The sequence below is a fragment of the Polyergus mexicanus genome, unplaced genomic scaffold (assembly GCF_030449975.1).
Source record: "Polyergus mexicanus isolate NDT 795.1 unplaced genomic scaffold, iyPolMexi1.0 SCAF_27, whole genome shotgun sequence".
Lineage (NCBI taxonomy): Eukaryota > Metazoa > Arthropoda > Insecta > Hymenoptera > Formicidae > Polyergus > Polyergus mexicanus.
This window is the reverse complement of record NW_027223347.1, coordinates 1,419,491-1,436,421: the sequence shown is the minus strand read 5'-3', so window position 1 is coordinate 1,436,421 and position 16,931 is coordinate 1,419,491. Positions and strand designations below refer to the sequence as shown.

Here is a 16,931-nt window from a genome sequence, read left to right as displayed (position 1 = left end):
AATTTAATAAAAGTATTTTTATTCTCAAATATAATATTAAGAACTTGGAATTGCAAGTGTTCATTGATGAACGAATACGTCACCGTTTCTCTTAGCTAATAATGGCCAGATGTGATGCATAACAGAGACATTGCGGAAGTTCAAGCGACAAGGACGCTTTCACGAGACTCTGACAGCCTCTTCGGTTTAATGTTGTGTCACGTAGTCCTTTACTCTTTAGAGAACTTATGAAACGCATAGATTCTATTGCTTGTACTGTAAAATTCAACGCTTTAATTTTACAATGATATTACACGTTCTGAACTTTATTATTATAAAATAAAAAAGTAATTATTATAAAAGAGAGAATATATATATATATATATAGCGTGTGTATCACACATATATAATATTATATTATGTAATATGTTTTTATTTCTTATATTTTTTTTAATATACAGTTTGATTAAATATTTACTTTTAAATCGAATATAATATATTAAATATATAAATTATAGATCAAATGTAATAGATTTAAATTACATTAAACCTTAATAAAATTTTTAGCAGAATTTAATATAAATAATTAATTTAAATTATTTGTTATTTTTTTTTGTATGCTGCGTAAATTTATAAAACGTTTATGTTTAAAAAAATGCATACAAAAATAAAGTAAATTGTACAAATAATTTGTGCACAATATTATTTTCACAGCTACGATTTAGTACGTGGCAACCGTTTTCATTACAGATCACATGAATGGGATAGAATTATTCATTAATCCACTTTCCACTGTTTGTCCTTTTCTATCGTGACTTTGCAAAATCCCATTTCTTTAAAGAGCTTCGCAATGTGAGATGCAAACTTCACGGTTAACGTGATCTAGCATGATTATTAATGTCTACTCATTTTATGCGATTATGTGCGTTACTGTGCGAAGAACTCGGTTCAAAGTGTTCGGCGTATCCCACGCTCGAAATTCAGTCTCGAGAGAAAGTGCACCGCGATCCGACGGCCCTGAAGATGAAGCCTATCCACAGGAATGTATGTTAATGACCCGCAGTGAATGGTCGCTTCATAGAGATATAGGAAGAGCATATCGGATATGCTTCGCCACGTGTATGTAATGGAGGAACGTTCGGAATTTTTTATAGAGATTCCCTGGGAACACAAAGGAATTTTTAGAGGAATGTTTTCTGAGATATATGGTAGGCATCTCCATGGCGAGATAATAACGGGTTTAAGCTTACATTTAGTTTCCAATTAATCTGCCTATCTGGATATCTCAAAATTACTAACTTCTGAAATTATTAATAAAAATCTCATTATTTAAAAATTAACTTATTCTTTTTCTATCTTATTTCTATGCATATTAAACATTACGAGTTAAACAAAGTATGTATCCTCTATATCAGAGTTACAATAACATAAATAAGATTTCGATAGATGGAATAGTTTATTGGATTTATTTAGTAAGTTAAAACTAATCTTAACGAGAACAGTTCTTTTTTTATCATGACGTATACAATTTTTTTAAATTGATTTAAAGTCTAAGGATGAAAACGGGATTTTCATATGTTACGAATTTTTGGTGTCCCTAAGTACGTAATATCATCGGAACGCAGAGATACGTGATTTCACTTGGTGATTCATCCGAGTGAAAACTCTGACGTATTCTCCGTTTAAATTGCAGATTTTGATTCTGCTCGTTCTGTATGCACATCCGATTAAGGATCTGACCCACAACAGTCGGATAAGAATTCCGCGATGTGACACGCAATCGCGTCGGTGCATCCAACGATACCAAATAACGCATAGGAGATTTTCAAGAAAATTTATATTACTATAAAATCTTTATATTGGTCACCCGCAGATACGTCTGCGTTGAAATTTGTCTTGTAGGGAAAGTTTTCCTCCGGATGTAGTTGATGTAAACGGCGCGAGTAACCGTTTGCAGTGTTACAATTCTATTGCAACAATCATTTATTACATGATGCATTACGCAGCTGTAATAAGCGTCGAAGATGTTAGATTGTTAATATACATTACGATAATTTCAACGTTTAAATAATAGTAACAGATATTATTTATCTTTTTTTTTCACTTATATTATACAAATTGTTAATATTAATATTTTGCAAAAAATACTTTTGATTTAAATTAATCTAAGATCTGAAGCTATAAACTGAGAAATATTATATCGCGAAACACTATATGTAATATAAGAAATATAACATTTTTTTTGCACGAAGCTAGAATGCGTCGATTTCGAATGCGACACTTGATTGTCGGAGTTTCGAGAAGAATAATGAGTACAATCCTGATTGGCAGTATTGCTGCGAACGACGATTTTCGTGATACCTGTAATCAAAAGAATGAGGTTCTGATAGGTGGAAGCAAAGTTACAGTAAAACCTGATTACAGAGCTGTTTTCAACGAGCTGCAGTATGAGTTCTATTATTGGTTAACAGCACGAGAGACAAATTATTCGTGCATTCGTCGACCGTTATTATGATGCGTAAAATAAACAAATAGGTCTTTCGCACGCATTGACGTATACAGTATAGTTCAAATCTTCTGCAGTGTCCTATTTTGTTGTATGAAGCTCTAATGGTTATTTTAACATAGATTCAAACAACTTTAGTTATAATTATAATTTTAATTATATATTATTTCTTTGTTTAAAGTTATAATTAAAAATAGACAAAAAGAATCAGTTAAGCGGAAGTTAAAATTAAAAAGTCATATTTTTAAAATCAGTTATACAAGGGTAAAATTATATTGATGAATTTATTTTAATTTAGTAAGAATATACTTTTCTTCTTAAAGAAGAAATGGTTTTTACATATTTATTTATAGAAAGGAAACATCGTTACAACTATTATTTAATCATTACATTATCATTACAACTATTATTCTAAGAATAGATAATATGAAATATAAAATATTAGAATTTTTTTAGCGTGAAACTAGGCGGAATGGTAGATAAATTTTGATAGTCGAGGAACATTTTGGCGCACAGGAGTATCCTAATTCGCGACTACCTGAGTCGAGGCGAGTAGACGATGTGATAGCCTCACGTAGGAAGGAGAGAAACTGAGATGATAAACTCCGGTAAAACACGAACGTTGTAAACTTTCTCCGATAATGGCCGACATCAAACCAATTTCGCGCCCGCGTCATTACCTGATATACCGTTGGCGACGACGAGAGGACAGAAAAAGAGACGGAAACGCGACGCGGAGGTGAACTCCCAGTCATCGATTCGGTAGGATGACTTTGTCAGGAAAAATGCAATTACGATACGCTGTGAGAAATCGACCAAACTTTTTACAGTAGAAAATTTTCAACTTCTTATTACGTTTTGGTCGAAAGCTTTTTTTTTTGTTCTCTTTAAACTCTATTTTTTATTATACCATCAGATTTTACCAATATTTCGAAATGGCTGTATTTTTTTCGAACCGTAATTGCGAACATGGTGGGAAGAGAAGAATTTCTACTGTAAATTTTACTTTCACAAGGATGTGGACGGAATACATCGCGAATGAATCGTTCGAACGAGCGTGAGCGGCTTGTATTTGTCAGGCTTACGAAATTGCGAAGATCAGCCCAAGCGCAATACGGGAGAAACAGCACACAGGCACTCGACGCACCGAATTCTCAACGTTGTATTGTGATGTTCCCGAGTTTCGTTTCAACGCTCAGTTACGGAAGTGGCCGTATTACGAAAATTTGGCCGTTCCCTTTTATGATGATGGATTTATGGGAGAGAAATATTCGCGCGGGTCCACGGTTTTTCTTTTTGTCATAAAAATACGATTGCTTTTATTTCATACTCACTATTCATTCGTAATACGCATACACGCTTTTATTTATATCATGAGTTTTTGACTATTTTATTTTTTAGTTATATATTTGCTTTACATGCATTTATACGATTATATCAAATTTTTCCTTATCTCAGTGCGATTTAATATATGTTTTTAAGCTATTATTTTTGGTTTTAATATAGAATTTAAAAAAAGTATTAAAAGAAGATATGCACGAATGATAGAAAGCAAGAGAGAAAAAAAACTATATATAATTTCTTTTTTTATAATACAATTTAAGAAAGAGTCAATCAATTTTAAAACATAATAATAAATTGTACAATAAATTTCAGAAAATAATTATTGTGCTAAATCTCGAGGTAAGGTCTTTTTTTTAATGTCAAGATTTATATGTATCATTGTAAATCTTATTACATTCATGGTAATATAAAGGTATGCCATTTATAACGATGATGAAAACATAACTGGCGCAATTAGTCGGTATAACATGTATATTGAGACATGCCTTGTAGCTTGAATAAATACCGAGTTTCGTCAGAGGAGATGCGTGCAGAAGATTGGCGTCGATTCGTCACGATTACTATGTATTAGTGAAAACGTTTGTCACAATGTAATAGGTGTCATTGATGAAACAACATCTACCATATATACTATAAGAATAGAGGGTCGAGCATTTTGCATTGAAAGGCATCCTTAATTATGTAAGTGAGGTTTGTCAAGTCAGTCCATGAATTGGAAAAAAGTCATCAGTAGATTGAAAGGAAAGCTCGTTGTGTATTCATATCTTGAATAAATTTGAATAAATCTATTACAAAGAAGTGCGCGAAGATTATTCTTATTTGAGTTAGTAAGAAACACACTTTTTTTTTTCAGAAATATATCGATTATTAAGTTTTACAAAAGAATCAGTTTTGTTATCAGACGGCATTTAAAATCATAAAAATATGTATTATTTTGTACATATTACTTTATTTTAATCAAGTTTAATTTTTTAGGAATAATATCTGAAAATTTTTTTATATAAATTATATTATAAGAAAATTTGTGTGTAAATTCTGGCTAAAAAATATAATAACTTTATTATTATAATTTACTATGTATTATACGATGTGCTTATGAGCAAGCAAATGTTAATTTACTGAGTCACTTCTGGTTGCTCGTTGTGAATCGAACCAGCTGTGGTATATGCTGATTGCCGAATATGTGGACGATTTAGCAGGAGATCAGGTGTGACAAGCCAACTGGGGCTGATAAATCGTACAGATCGACACTTAGTAGATTTTCCAATACTATTGCCATTTGCCCATGGCTATTAACCCTTAATATATGAAGTGCACATTGGGATACTGTGGAATACTCAATGCTACATTGGAGAAGTCTATGTATCTTATTGTAAATTTGCATGCATCGCGCGGGCAAAGGTATTATATGATTATTTATTATATCAAAAAAATAATATATAATTGAATATATTCTATAACAGTGTCTTTACGCGTGGATATGAATAAATAAGAATAGATGTTCTCCTCTGGCATGAAAAAAGCACAATTTTAATATGTTTAATTAATATGAATTATGTCAAATCATTAGAAAAGAGTTTCAAAGTTTTCTTTTTAACATGCCTCGTTGACGATATCTATTGGCGCGTATGTAACGAAGAAAGTATACTTTTACCTCTAATACATTGCATAAATTAAGGGTGATGTATGTGTGTATAAAAAATGTTATTCTAAAAATATTCATAGTTTAGAAATGTACGCCTCTAAAGGAATGCTTCATTTGTTGATTTCTCTCAACGTATGTCACCACGCTGACCTCGAGCGAAAGAAAGAAGAAAGTTCTACCTTGTGATATGAGATGTTGCCGCACCTGCGCGCATTCCACTGGTGACCCTAAAACTTTAATGTCCGTCGAGCATTCACCATGGCCATGGATCTTGCTGTAACTGATAGCTTCCCTTTCATGGTTAATTATTCGTTGCATAATTTGTTCCATATAAAAATATAGAATCAGTCTTTATATTAATATCACGCATGATTTGAAACAAGAACGATTTACAATTCATGCTGCAGTTTTGTGGTTGTATTTATGTGTTATAAAAATGTATTATTTTTAAAACATTTATTAAACCATTATATCGTAATTGTATGTCGTATTAATAACATTATAAAGATTCATTGTTATTGAAATGTAGTAAAATTCTAAATTTAATTATAAAATTTTATATTTTTATGTATATTTTATAAAAAGTTTCTTTATATATAGAACTTTATATATTTTTTATATAAAATTTGTATATATGTATTACAATAATAACATTATTTTAAATTATATTTAATATAGTGTATATGTGCGTTTAAACGTAAAAAAGATATGAAAATTTAACATATAATTAAATCCCAATAATGTCGATACATTGGTGATCGCTTTAACAATGTAGTGGAAATTCAACTTGTCGAGATTGCAGAATAAAGGCGGGTTAAAAAAATTCCGATAGACGGTGTCGTTGGACAATTAATTCTAGAGCGCAACTAGTTACGTTTATACCGTTTCACGCAGACTTTCGGATGAAACAATTTTGTTTGCGGGGTCTCTCGTTATTTCGAGATTTTTGCGGCAATAACAGCGTCAGCAGTAGAAGGTTCCGTCGACAGACAAGCAAAGCCAGACCATGAGGGGCGGCACTTTTCCGCTGAATTATTGATGACAACATAATGGATCTCAATGGGCCGGGCGTATGTATGTGTTACTGCATCCGGTATGCACACATACGGAAATTACTGCACTACCTTCCTCTCTCTCTTTTTCTCTTCTATCTTTATTCTACAGGAGATGAAACTCCGGACGATTAAAAGTTTGAAGATATCTTAATAATATTTGACATAAATTATAAAATAATACATAAAATTTTAGTTAGATGGGTGAAAGATATTTTCGTTTTATTATGTTTAAAAATACCTAAAATTTTAAATATATGTATACGATAAAAATCCTTCAAAAAAAATTTTTTGTTTAAGTAGATTATAAATATACAAGAATATTATATATATATATATATATATTTATGTTATCATATATAAATTTAAAAAAAAGTAAATTATTAAAATTCTATAATTAATTTTTTTACTTGGATAGATTTGAAATTTACCAAATATATTCAAAAAAATTCTACCAGTTATAATAGTTGAACGAATAATTATCAATAATTATATCAATTTAATGTTTTGTAATTATTGTATAACTTTCGTGCTTGACAAAAGTTATTTATAAAATACATATTTGAATATTAGAAATGAAGAGAATATATATATTTAAATATTAATTAGACATTTGATATTCTGGTAGATTGGTTACGCAGGATTTTCTATTATATGGATCGCACAATTATGTGTAGATGTGTATGGTAGAAACTGAATAGATTGTGTGTGCGTGCGAGTGTGATACCGGTTAAATTTCACTCGCTCTTGACAGTGGCCGAGATCCGTACAAACGATCGAAGGTCAATTACAAAGCATAGTCTATCATTCTGTATACATCATAAATAAAATATGTATTTAATTATATATATATATATATATATATATATATATATATATATATATAAGGTAAATATATGTACTATTAAAGTTGCTACAAAAAATGGACATACGGAAACATCTCTAAATTTATATAATTATTTTTCTGATTATATAAACTAAAAAAAGAAAATAAAATTATGCGATTAATTAATGATTCATATATTTATCGCGAATAGTGTAAGACCAGTAAATTATTGCCGCATCGACAATCTTTAAACTAATTTTACTATGCTACCAACAAACTCTTCTCACTTCGAAGCATATAATCACTAATGATCTTCCTTCATTTTTACTAACTCTATGAAGATATAATCAACAATTATGTTTCCGGTGAAAGACAGGTTTTATTAATAAAAAAAAAAAAAGCTGTTTTCCTATATCGTCTTTTGATATCGCTACGCGTATTCATTCCAACTACATTGCGATAGTTAATGAGTATGATTAAAGATTACATCAATCTACAATTTACCATGGTGCAAATTATTACATCGTATTGCATAAGATTTCTTGTGTGTACATCTAATGCAATACTCTTGATGTACATCCTTCGAGATGCCCAATGATGCATCAAGGATTCTTGGTCAATCTTTAGAAATAGATGCTGACAAATATTTTAAACAAGAATAAAAATAAAAAAAAACTATGAGTATTAGAAATGCCGTGTGAATTTATCAGTCTTCAATTTTTTCAACGCAAGTTGGATGTATAGAATTGCGATTGTGAGATACATAAAAAGTTTACTGCAAGTTTCACTTGCATTTTTATGCAAACTGCATTTTTTGAGGGGAAGGATCTCCGACAGATACCAACAGATACGCAACCGATAACTCACGTCGATTCTTGTTGTCAAATGTGAGCATAGGCTGGGAGACTCGGTTGACCAATTCTTCCGAGGTATCTTTTGTCTGCTGCAAAAGGATTTACAACCGGTTTCACGCGACGAACGCGTTGTAGTCATTGGGGACCAAGAGATATACACGCTGCATCTTCTTCTTCACCGAGACAGAGGCAGAGCTAGCCTACTTTCTCTACAAAGAGAATTTTTAAACGTCGTATGAGGAGGGCTCCCACTTTTCGCGTTCTCATCTTCCTCGTGTCGCCGTCATCTCTCTCTCTCTCTCTCTCTTTCTCTTTTTTTTTATGCCCTCTCTCTTCTCTCGGTACCCTTAGGCGACTCACTCTCTCCTTTTCCCAGGTCTCCTTTCCGCGATTCACCCGACAACCGACAACCTCAGTCGACAACTCTTCTGACTCGTAGCCCTCTCGGAGTCTATATAAGCAGAGCCTTCACACGAGACTGAACATTTTTTGTGTTAGTACCGGCGAGTCGTGGCGTTCGTCTGTCAAAGAGGCTACGGGCCGACAAGTGCCAGTATGGTGTGCGCGACGTGTGATAGGAAAAGCCACTATTAAATCGCATACGACAAGGTTGAAGTAGACGCGACTTCCTTTAAAGTGTGGTGACGAAAAGTAGACGGAGCGCGTCAAGAGCAAGGAGATCTCGTAGTGTCGGATAATTTGTATGTAGTGTCGAGACTTCGGTTTATGCGCATGTGTCATGGTTAAATTCAAGGTAAGTCGCAGCGAGTCTGGATTAGTCGTGCTTAATTCGCTCTCAGAACGTTTGTCTTCTCAGAAATTAATAAAAATATGACATAAATATAGTTTCATCAAAAAGCAAAACTACCTGCTTTAAAGCTTGCACGTGTTTCAATTGCAAGTATTATGACTATAGTATGCCATTAAAATATATAATCTGTTTAGCGGAAGAATTGTATAAGCCAAGTTTTAAAAATATATTCAATAAATGCAAGGTTTATTAATTTATGTTTATTATCTGTTTATTTATATCTTACTTAAACCGACTTTATTTAAAATGGCTTAAATAAACGTCATTTAAGAATTAATTCTTTTTACGATTTTAATGTATATTATTTTAAATATAAGCATACATATTTGAAAATACTTGTAGCAATATAATGTGCATTTTAAAATATTTATAATAATACAACGTGCATTTTAAAATATCGATAAATAATATATTTATTCGAAAAAATAGCTACTACATTGGTTTGCAATATTAATTAACATAATTGCATTCTTTCTTATTATGCATGATGCTTTTAACGCTTTGGAGTAATATTTGCATTTTCGCATGATAATTTATATTTTACTATATAATAATTAAAGTAAATATTATATTTATATATCCATTTTCTCATATGTAAAATTATTCATAAATATTGTTTTATATATTAATTACTTGTTGAGTCATTATTATCTCGTGTACATTTTGTTTATAAATATCTCATAGTCAATGGTAATAAACTATTTTGGTTTTTACTGTTGTTACTGTTTTAATGGGTATTAATTACCTAGAAAAAAAATTAAATAGAAAATAATACAGATTTGATTAATATTTTTTTAAGTTATGTGAAAAAATTCTCAACTTTATTATATCTTAGTTTATAATTATGTAAGATTTTGTTGATTGAATCATCTATATGTATATGTCTATGTAATCGACGAGACGGATTTCTGTGTTTTGATTGATCGGCTTTTCAAATACGTGTCGCATCTCAGTTTTATTTAGAAACGAAAAAAATGAATAGAGCACTTTAATGCGCAGAAATCTCTCTACAACTGAAATAACATTACACCCTCGATGTGAATAAATTTCCGTATTAATAAGGGAAGGGGTGCATATACAATATTATGAAAGGAGCGCACGATAGAGGTCTTAAGCGTATGCATTATCGATAATTGCACTGCGACGATTCCCAATCATAGATTAAGTAATAGCTGGTTTCTTATCGGTGTTCGATAACGACTAATCTGAGATACCGATCAAATCAATTCTTTTAATTCACGCGGGCATTGTTGAACAATTTAGTCTTTTGACTAACCTTTAAATCGTATAATAATTCTTGCACACACACACACACACACACACACACACACACACACACACACACACACACACACACACACACACACACACACACACACACACACACACACACACACACACACACACACACACGTATATATGTATATATGTATATAATAAAAAAATATAAAAATGTAATATTATAAATAGATAAATAAAATTTATCAATAATGATTATTTAAGAAATATATAAGTCATTACGTATTCCCGCATGCGTGGCAATGAAATATGCATGAAAACGAAAGTTCTTATAAGAAACACGTATTTCCATACGGGCGGTGAAAGATGCATTTGTATATAAAAGTATTATACAGATGTAAAACTGGTTATCTATATACAACGAGAAATAAAACAACATAAATATCATTCTTTATAGATTGAAGTAATAGCACTTTTTACTTAATTATGTCCGCATAATCAATGCTTGTGACCATGAAAGGCAAATATTTTAATTATAATAGAGATTTAGATACGATCTAATCTCTCATAAATATTATTACTCTTTACGCTGTATATATAGCATATCATTGAATCACTCTCTACTAATTGTAAGTGTTCAATAGCAACAATGTAATGCATGGAAATGCAAGATATATGTATTACATAATGTATGTGATAAGTAAAATATTTTGATAGTTTTATAGCCACACATACACATTGTAAATTCGATGTTCTGTACAACTAACAATTAAGAATTTTGTATTTAATAATTATTTTAAAAATTAATTATATATATATATATATATATATATATATATATATACATATATATACAATATATATATAGATTATGTATGCACAGAAGTATGTAATAAAAATATAGGTCATTATTATATTGGTGATACAATATTTATCGACAACTTGTGTATAATAAACCAATTAATTCATGATATAATAGTAAAGCTGAAATATGTGCTTATCAATTGCAAACATAAAGAATAAAGATATATATGTATTTATATATAATATGTCTCAGGTTTTTTTATTATTTCAATTACAAATTCTTTAATAATTTTTAGTTGACTTTTAAGGAACATAATTTGCGGTAAATTGCGGATTGAATATCAGAATAAAAAATATTTTTTTAAAAAGTAATTATTTGAAATCACAATTATTGTTATACATTGTCGGGTTGCAAGCATTTCCCGCGGTCTTTGGAGAAAGTATGGTGACTATGTTAACCTTGCATCTCGGCCATCGTGCCACTTAAGAGAAGAAGTTGCTGGTTTCTTGCCGGCAATGACACATGATAAGTTTGTACATTCTCATCGCTCTTCTTCATCGATCTGATATTTTTTAGAAAAAATATAAAATGTTATCTCAATTAATTGTTGTAATAGCGTTTTACATATAATTTATAACATTATTTCGAATTATATATATAAAGTGTTACAAAAGATAATTACATAATTTTTAATTGTTTTGTCTATTATTTTATTGATTAAGTTTTTGTAAAAATAGTTTTAAAATTTATTACATGTGTATATACATGTGATATATAGTATATTACTATAGTAGTATATTTACAATTTAATATTTATTGTCAGTATTATAGAAGTAATATACTCAAAAAGTAAATATCCTTCTAGCATAAATAATAGCTTCTTTTGCAAGAGATATTTATGATGAAATGAATATCGCATAAATTTTGAACATTCTATAGCTGTCTTTAGTTTTATATGTCATGGAAAGGACACTTATGTTAGATCGTTTTAACAATTATGATCAATGAGGTAAATATTGTAGTTCTTGTTATAATAGTTTTTTAGAACATACGTCATTATATATGTATTTTTTAAGATTACAGATGTATGTATATATGTATAGAATTTTATTGGATTAAAAATAGTTGTTAATTAATACTCATTTCAATGAGCAAAGTGTCAGCGTCTCAGAAAGGATATCACTTGTCTGTTTTTCGCAATTTGTCTTTATGCAATATACGCTATTCCGCTTACAATTATAACGTAATTATTCATTCGTGCACGCCTTTTTAATGCTCGGAATATGTAAATGTAGTTTTATATAATTTTCACATATGTTACACTGATTGCTTTTCTGACTTTAAGCGAATAATACAGAAATTCTCACGGCCTCTAATATAATTGCTACATAATAACAAGTAGCATGGGTGATTTCCGTATGTACTGCAAAGCTATTTTTAACGCCTAACAAACTAATTAACGCGTATAGCTTGGCTTTTCAGATGCTGGAATGGATTTATGCAAGGCATAATTATTTACTTATTATTTTTGGTAATAATATTTTTATGATGATATAGATAATAATCTTATGATATGTGTTGTGTGTGTGTTTATTATGCTTTGCATCCTTTCATATTTTACCACGTTATTTAAGGGAGCGAAGATGCGAAAGTAAAAGTACATAAAAGCAGAAATAATTTTTATCTTAATATTGAACAAATGTGTATCTAATTATAACAGATCCTTTTAAAATGCAATGTATGTACAGTATTGAATTTGTAATTACTATCTGACCAAATTACATATTTTCTATTTAAATATGATTTAAAGTCCTACAAACATGTATAAATCAAATTTATGTGTAAAATCATATTACGAATCTTAATTACGAAATTGTAATGTGTTTGTTGCAATTACATTTTACGAGATCTTAAGCGCGCAATATATTATTATCTTTACATAATTTGATATTATGCTGTAAGTTTCTTTTTACTATAATCATAAACATCATAATTAATGTGGGAATAGAGAAACAAAATATTCATCGCAAAAGCCGCGAAGTCAGTTTCTCCTATTTTAGTCAACTCGTTCTGTTTTAGATGCTATTCGCGCTGTTCTGTGCTCTATTGATTGGACAACATGTACAAGCGGTAGTCAACAAGGCGACCTCGCAAATACCATTAACCAAGGAAGAAGAGAAATCTACCAAGGCCAAAGCCGATGATAGGATAAGTAATACTTTCGATTCTCCGTCCGACAACTATGGGCCACCGTTAGGATCGAGTTTTAATGGGCCAGCGCCGATATATGGACCTCCGGAGTTAGTCGGCAACCTTGGATCAACGCCCATTTATCCATCACCACCGCCGGAATTGCCGCCACCTGTATTTGGACCGCCGACCGTTTCGTACGGACCACCACGTATTATCAAGCCGCAATACGATCCACCGAAACAAAGTTTCGGTTTGGCAATATCCTCCTTCGTTTCGAGGCCTACTTACGGCCCGCCGAAGCTCCATTACGGACCGCCGAAACAACATTTTACGCCGCCGTCGGCTTCGTTCTCGTCGTTTATATCACCTCAATACGGTCTGCCATTGAAGTTCATTGGTACATCGAGCCAGCAATATATATCACCGCTACCGGCGAGTCAGCACGGACCGTCCAAGCCCGGTCACGGACCACCTATTCCTATATCGCTTGAGACTTACGGTCCGCCGCCTCCAAAATTAGCTATTCAGTTTAATCCTCTGCCCAATGACGAGTACGGTCCACCGCCGCCGCCCGTATCCGCGCCGCAACCGCAATACGGTCCGCCGGCTGGTGATTTATACGGACCTCCACCACCAGCACCTCCGCCAGGAGTTCCAGCGCCACCCACACCACCTGACATAAAGTACGATGGATGGCAGCCTATTGCCGGAGTGGCCACCTCCCCTAATCAAAGTGGTCCACTGACAGATACATATGCCTCTGCCCTCGAAGCAAAGCATAATTATATCGAAAGTTCATCCTCTTCGGGATCGCAATTATCTCATGCTTCCCTGAGCGTTTCGACGAATTCAAATGTGCCTAGCGATTCTTATGGGATGCCGTTAAATAATCCAGATGATCACGATTTGAAGACGTCTGTGCATGAATCCTCGGCTTCCTCGGAGAGCAATGGATTACCGCCGCCACCGTTACCGCAACACGAACCCCTACACAATAATCAAGGCCCAGGCGCTACAACCAGTCAATCCGATCATCAGTTCGGACGGCAACAATTGAATTTACAGCATGGAACACCAAATATCGAACCATTATCCATCATAAAAACAGTAGGCTTTGAACTATTACCCACAACGGGCGCTTTGAATGCGGATCTCTCAGGTTTATCGTTATCAGGTGGTACTACTTCCGACGTCTCGTCGTTCAATCATATCTCGAATTCGATTAATGCCAATTCCGCGTCGCTTCATGCGGAGTTGACGTCAAACGATGACGGATCTCACATTACTGCTTTAAGCAATGGCGGAGATTCTCACGGATTTCAGAATATAGAGAACGATCTGTCCTTGCAGCAGCTACCGCAACAGACGCTATCGAACGATTACGGCCCACCTTTAACAACCGCAACTTTTGGAAAATCCGCTGACTTTTTATCAGGGACATCCTTGCTTTCTCCTCCGCCTTTAGATTCTTACGGCGCACCACCTCTATCTTCTTACTCGTTTACTGGATCTTATCCAGCAGCGCAAGGAGGACGAGGTGGACAACTGTTTTCGTCATTTGGAATATTCGGAAGCTCTTTTAACAAACAAAGTCTGCACCATCATAGACTTCATGGTCCATTTAGGCCACCACCCATTCCCCCCGGTTCTTTGATACCACCGCGAAATCGGGAACCGATCAAATTCAGAGAACCGATACCAACAAAGCTTTTATCAAATATTAATCGATACTTACCGCCGCCTACAAAACAGCAGTTGCCGAACGTCCATGCGCCGATATCTTTTCGCCATACACAGGACTCGAACAATTTATTCTCTGGCTCTTTCGCATCATCTGGCTCGTTTAACGTACATAATTTAAACTCTCCGATTGCCGCACCACATGTTCAATACGGAACGCCGTTATCGTTCACTGATTTCAACACACCAGCGCCTCATTTAACTTATGGAGCGCCTAACTTTGGCCCACCAACTTCTTTCATTTCAACGTCTTCCGGATTTGGCAGCAATCTCTACAGCGGAATTAATAACGCGCTGACAACGACATATGGCACGCCTGTGGTAAATGCACCGTTATCAATAGGTGGTGGTCACGATTGCAATTCCTTGCAGCCGCTTTTGCCTGTGAACGGAGTATTACATTTAAACAAAGGATTGTCCGTAAGCGGAGAGCTACCTTTAAGCAGTAGTTTAACTTTAAATGGAAAATCGCATTTTAACGGAGATGTGCACTTGAGTGGAGGCTTATCTTTAAGCGATGAAGTGCCCTCAGGCGAGAGGCCAGCACCGTTGGATGCTGGATTACCTGCGCATGAAGGCGTGCATTCTAGCGGCAACTTGCAACTCGGTTCTGAAAATGTGAGGACTTCTGGGGGAAACGTAGAAATCCCCGGTCCAGTTTTTACCAATTCTCTGTCTACAAGCTTTGCGAACTCCGCGGGAAGTGATTTATCTGACGATAATCATCAAAATCCCATTTTTACGGGCAATTTATTGCCACTTATTAAGCCGCTTGATAATTTCCTGGGAGGTCCGCCGGTAAATACACTAGATTTACAACATAATGAACAACAGAAAACGAATCTCAAGGACAGTTACGGCAATCCCGTAGGATTAACTTTTGATTCGTCCAACGAAGCGAGTGACACCAGAACTGTTCATGCATCTACTACGGATGTTTTGAACGAGCTCGCTGCGCATCCGTCTAGTCAGTCTTACAATAGCTATTCCGCGGCAACGTTTGAGCATGGTTCGGGAATATCGGCTGCAGCGCTGACAGCAAGCTTGACCGCGCAGGCCTTCGGCCAGCAAAAGAATCTCGAATTAAACGAGGTGGATGCTAGTCAATTTTTGAAATCAAGCGAGGGCAGCGAGGCATTGTCTCTGGCGCAGCGGCTGACCGCTGACAATGCCGACGGTTTTGAGATTCACGGTTCCAAGGGCACGTATAGATTGCAGATACAACCAGCAGACGGAGGTCTGGGCACCGAGAACTCGGATGGCAGCATCAGACACGATCAGGTATTGTCTAATGGCCTACTTCAAGATATATTGGCCGCTATAGAACAGCCGGAGAATGGTGCTATACAACTACAAGGCTCACCGCAAGTTCAGCAATTGGAAAAAGTTTTCGGTCCTAAGTCGCGAAAAACTGGTGTTATTAATGGCCATTTTATTACCGTAGATAGTCAAGGACAAAACAACGGATTACAAAATCAAGTCGAGAAAGTTAGCGAGAAAAGAGAAGATGTTAAATACTCAAAAAATCAGCCATCAATCGCTTTATTCTATGATACTAAATATGGAGATACGAAAAAAGAAATCAGATCTGTGTCGAAAAGCGAGATGCAAACTGCGAAGACGAATGAACAAAATAATAGTCAAACAAAATCCTCTTTAATTTCTAAATCGTAATAAGTGCCTATGTAAAAATATCTAATAATATTTTTAATAATAGTCTTGATCGCTTTGATTCATCTCGTAAAGACTTTTCGATTTCCGACAAGAAAAGATATTGCTGTTAACGTGATGCCATTTATTTTCTTTGCTTGCGGTTGATCAATAAAATATTTCGGTGAGAGGTTTTAAATCTATGATGTTCACAATAGCAAGATATTTAAAGCGATCATATTTTTCAGTAATATTTTTGGTGAACGTATAGCCGCGGGTATGACCGA

At 33.7% G+C, this 16,931-nt stretch overlaps 1 protein-coding gene across 1 annotated transcript; it reads left to right on the top strand.

The window, feature by feature from the left end:
* Nucleotides 1-8,945: 8,945 nt before the first annotated feature.
* Nucleotides 8,946-16,668, top strand: LOC138943481 (uncharacterized). The gene is made up of 2 exons (XM_070314330.1): nucleotides 8,946-8,960; nucleotides 13,141-16,668. Exons 1-2 carry the CDS (start codon nucleotides 8,946-8,948, stop codon nucleotides 16,666-16,668), a joined length of 3,543 nt encoding a protein of 1,180 aa, XP_070170431.1.
* Nucleotides 16,669-16,931: the final 263 nt, after the last annotated feature.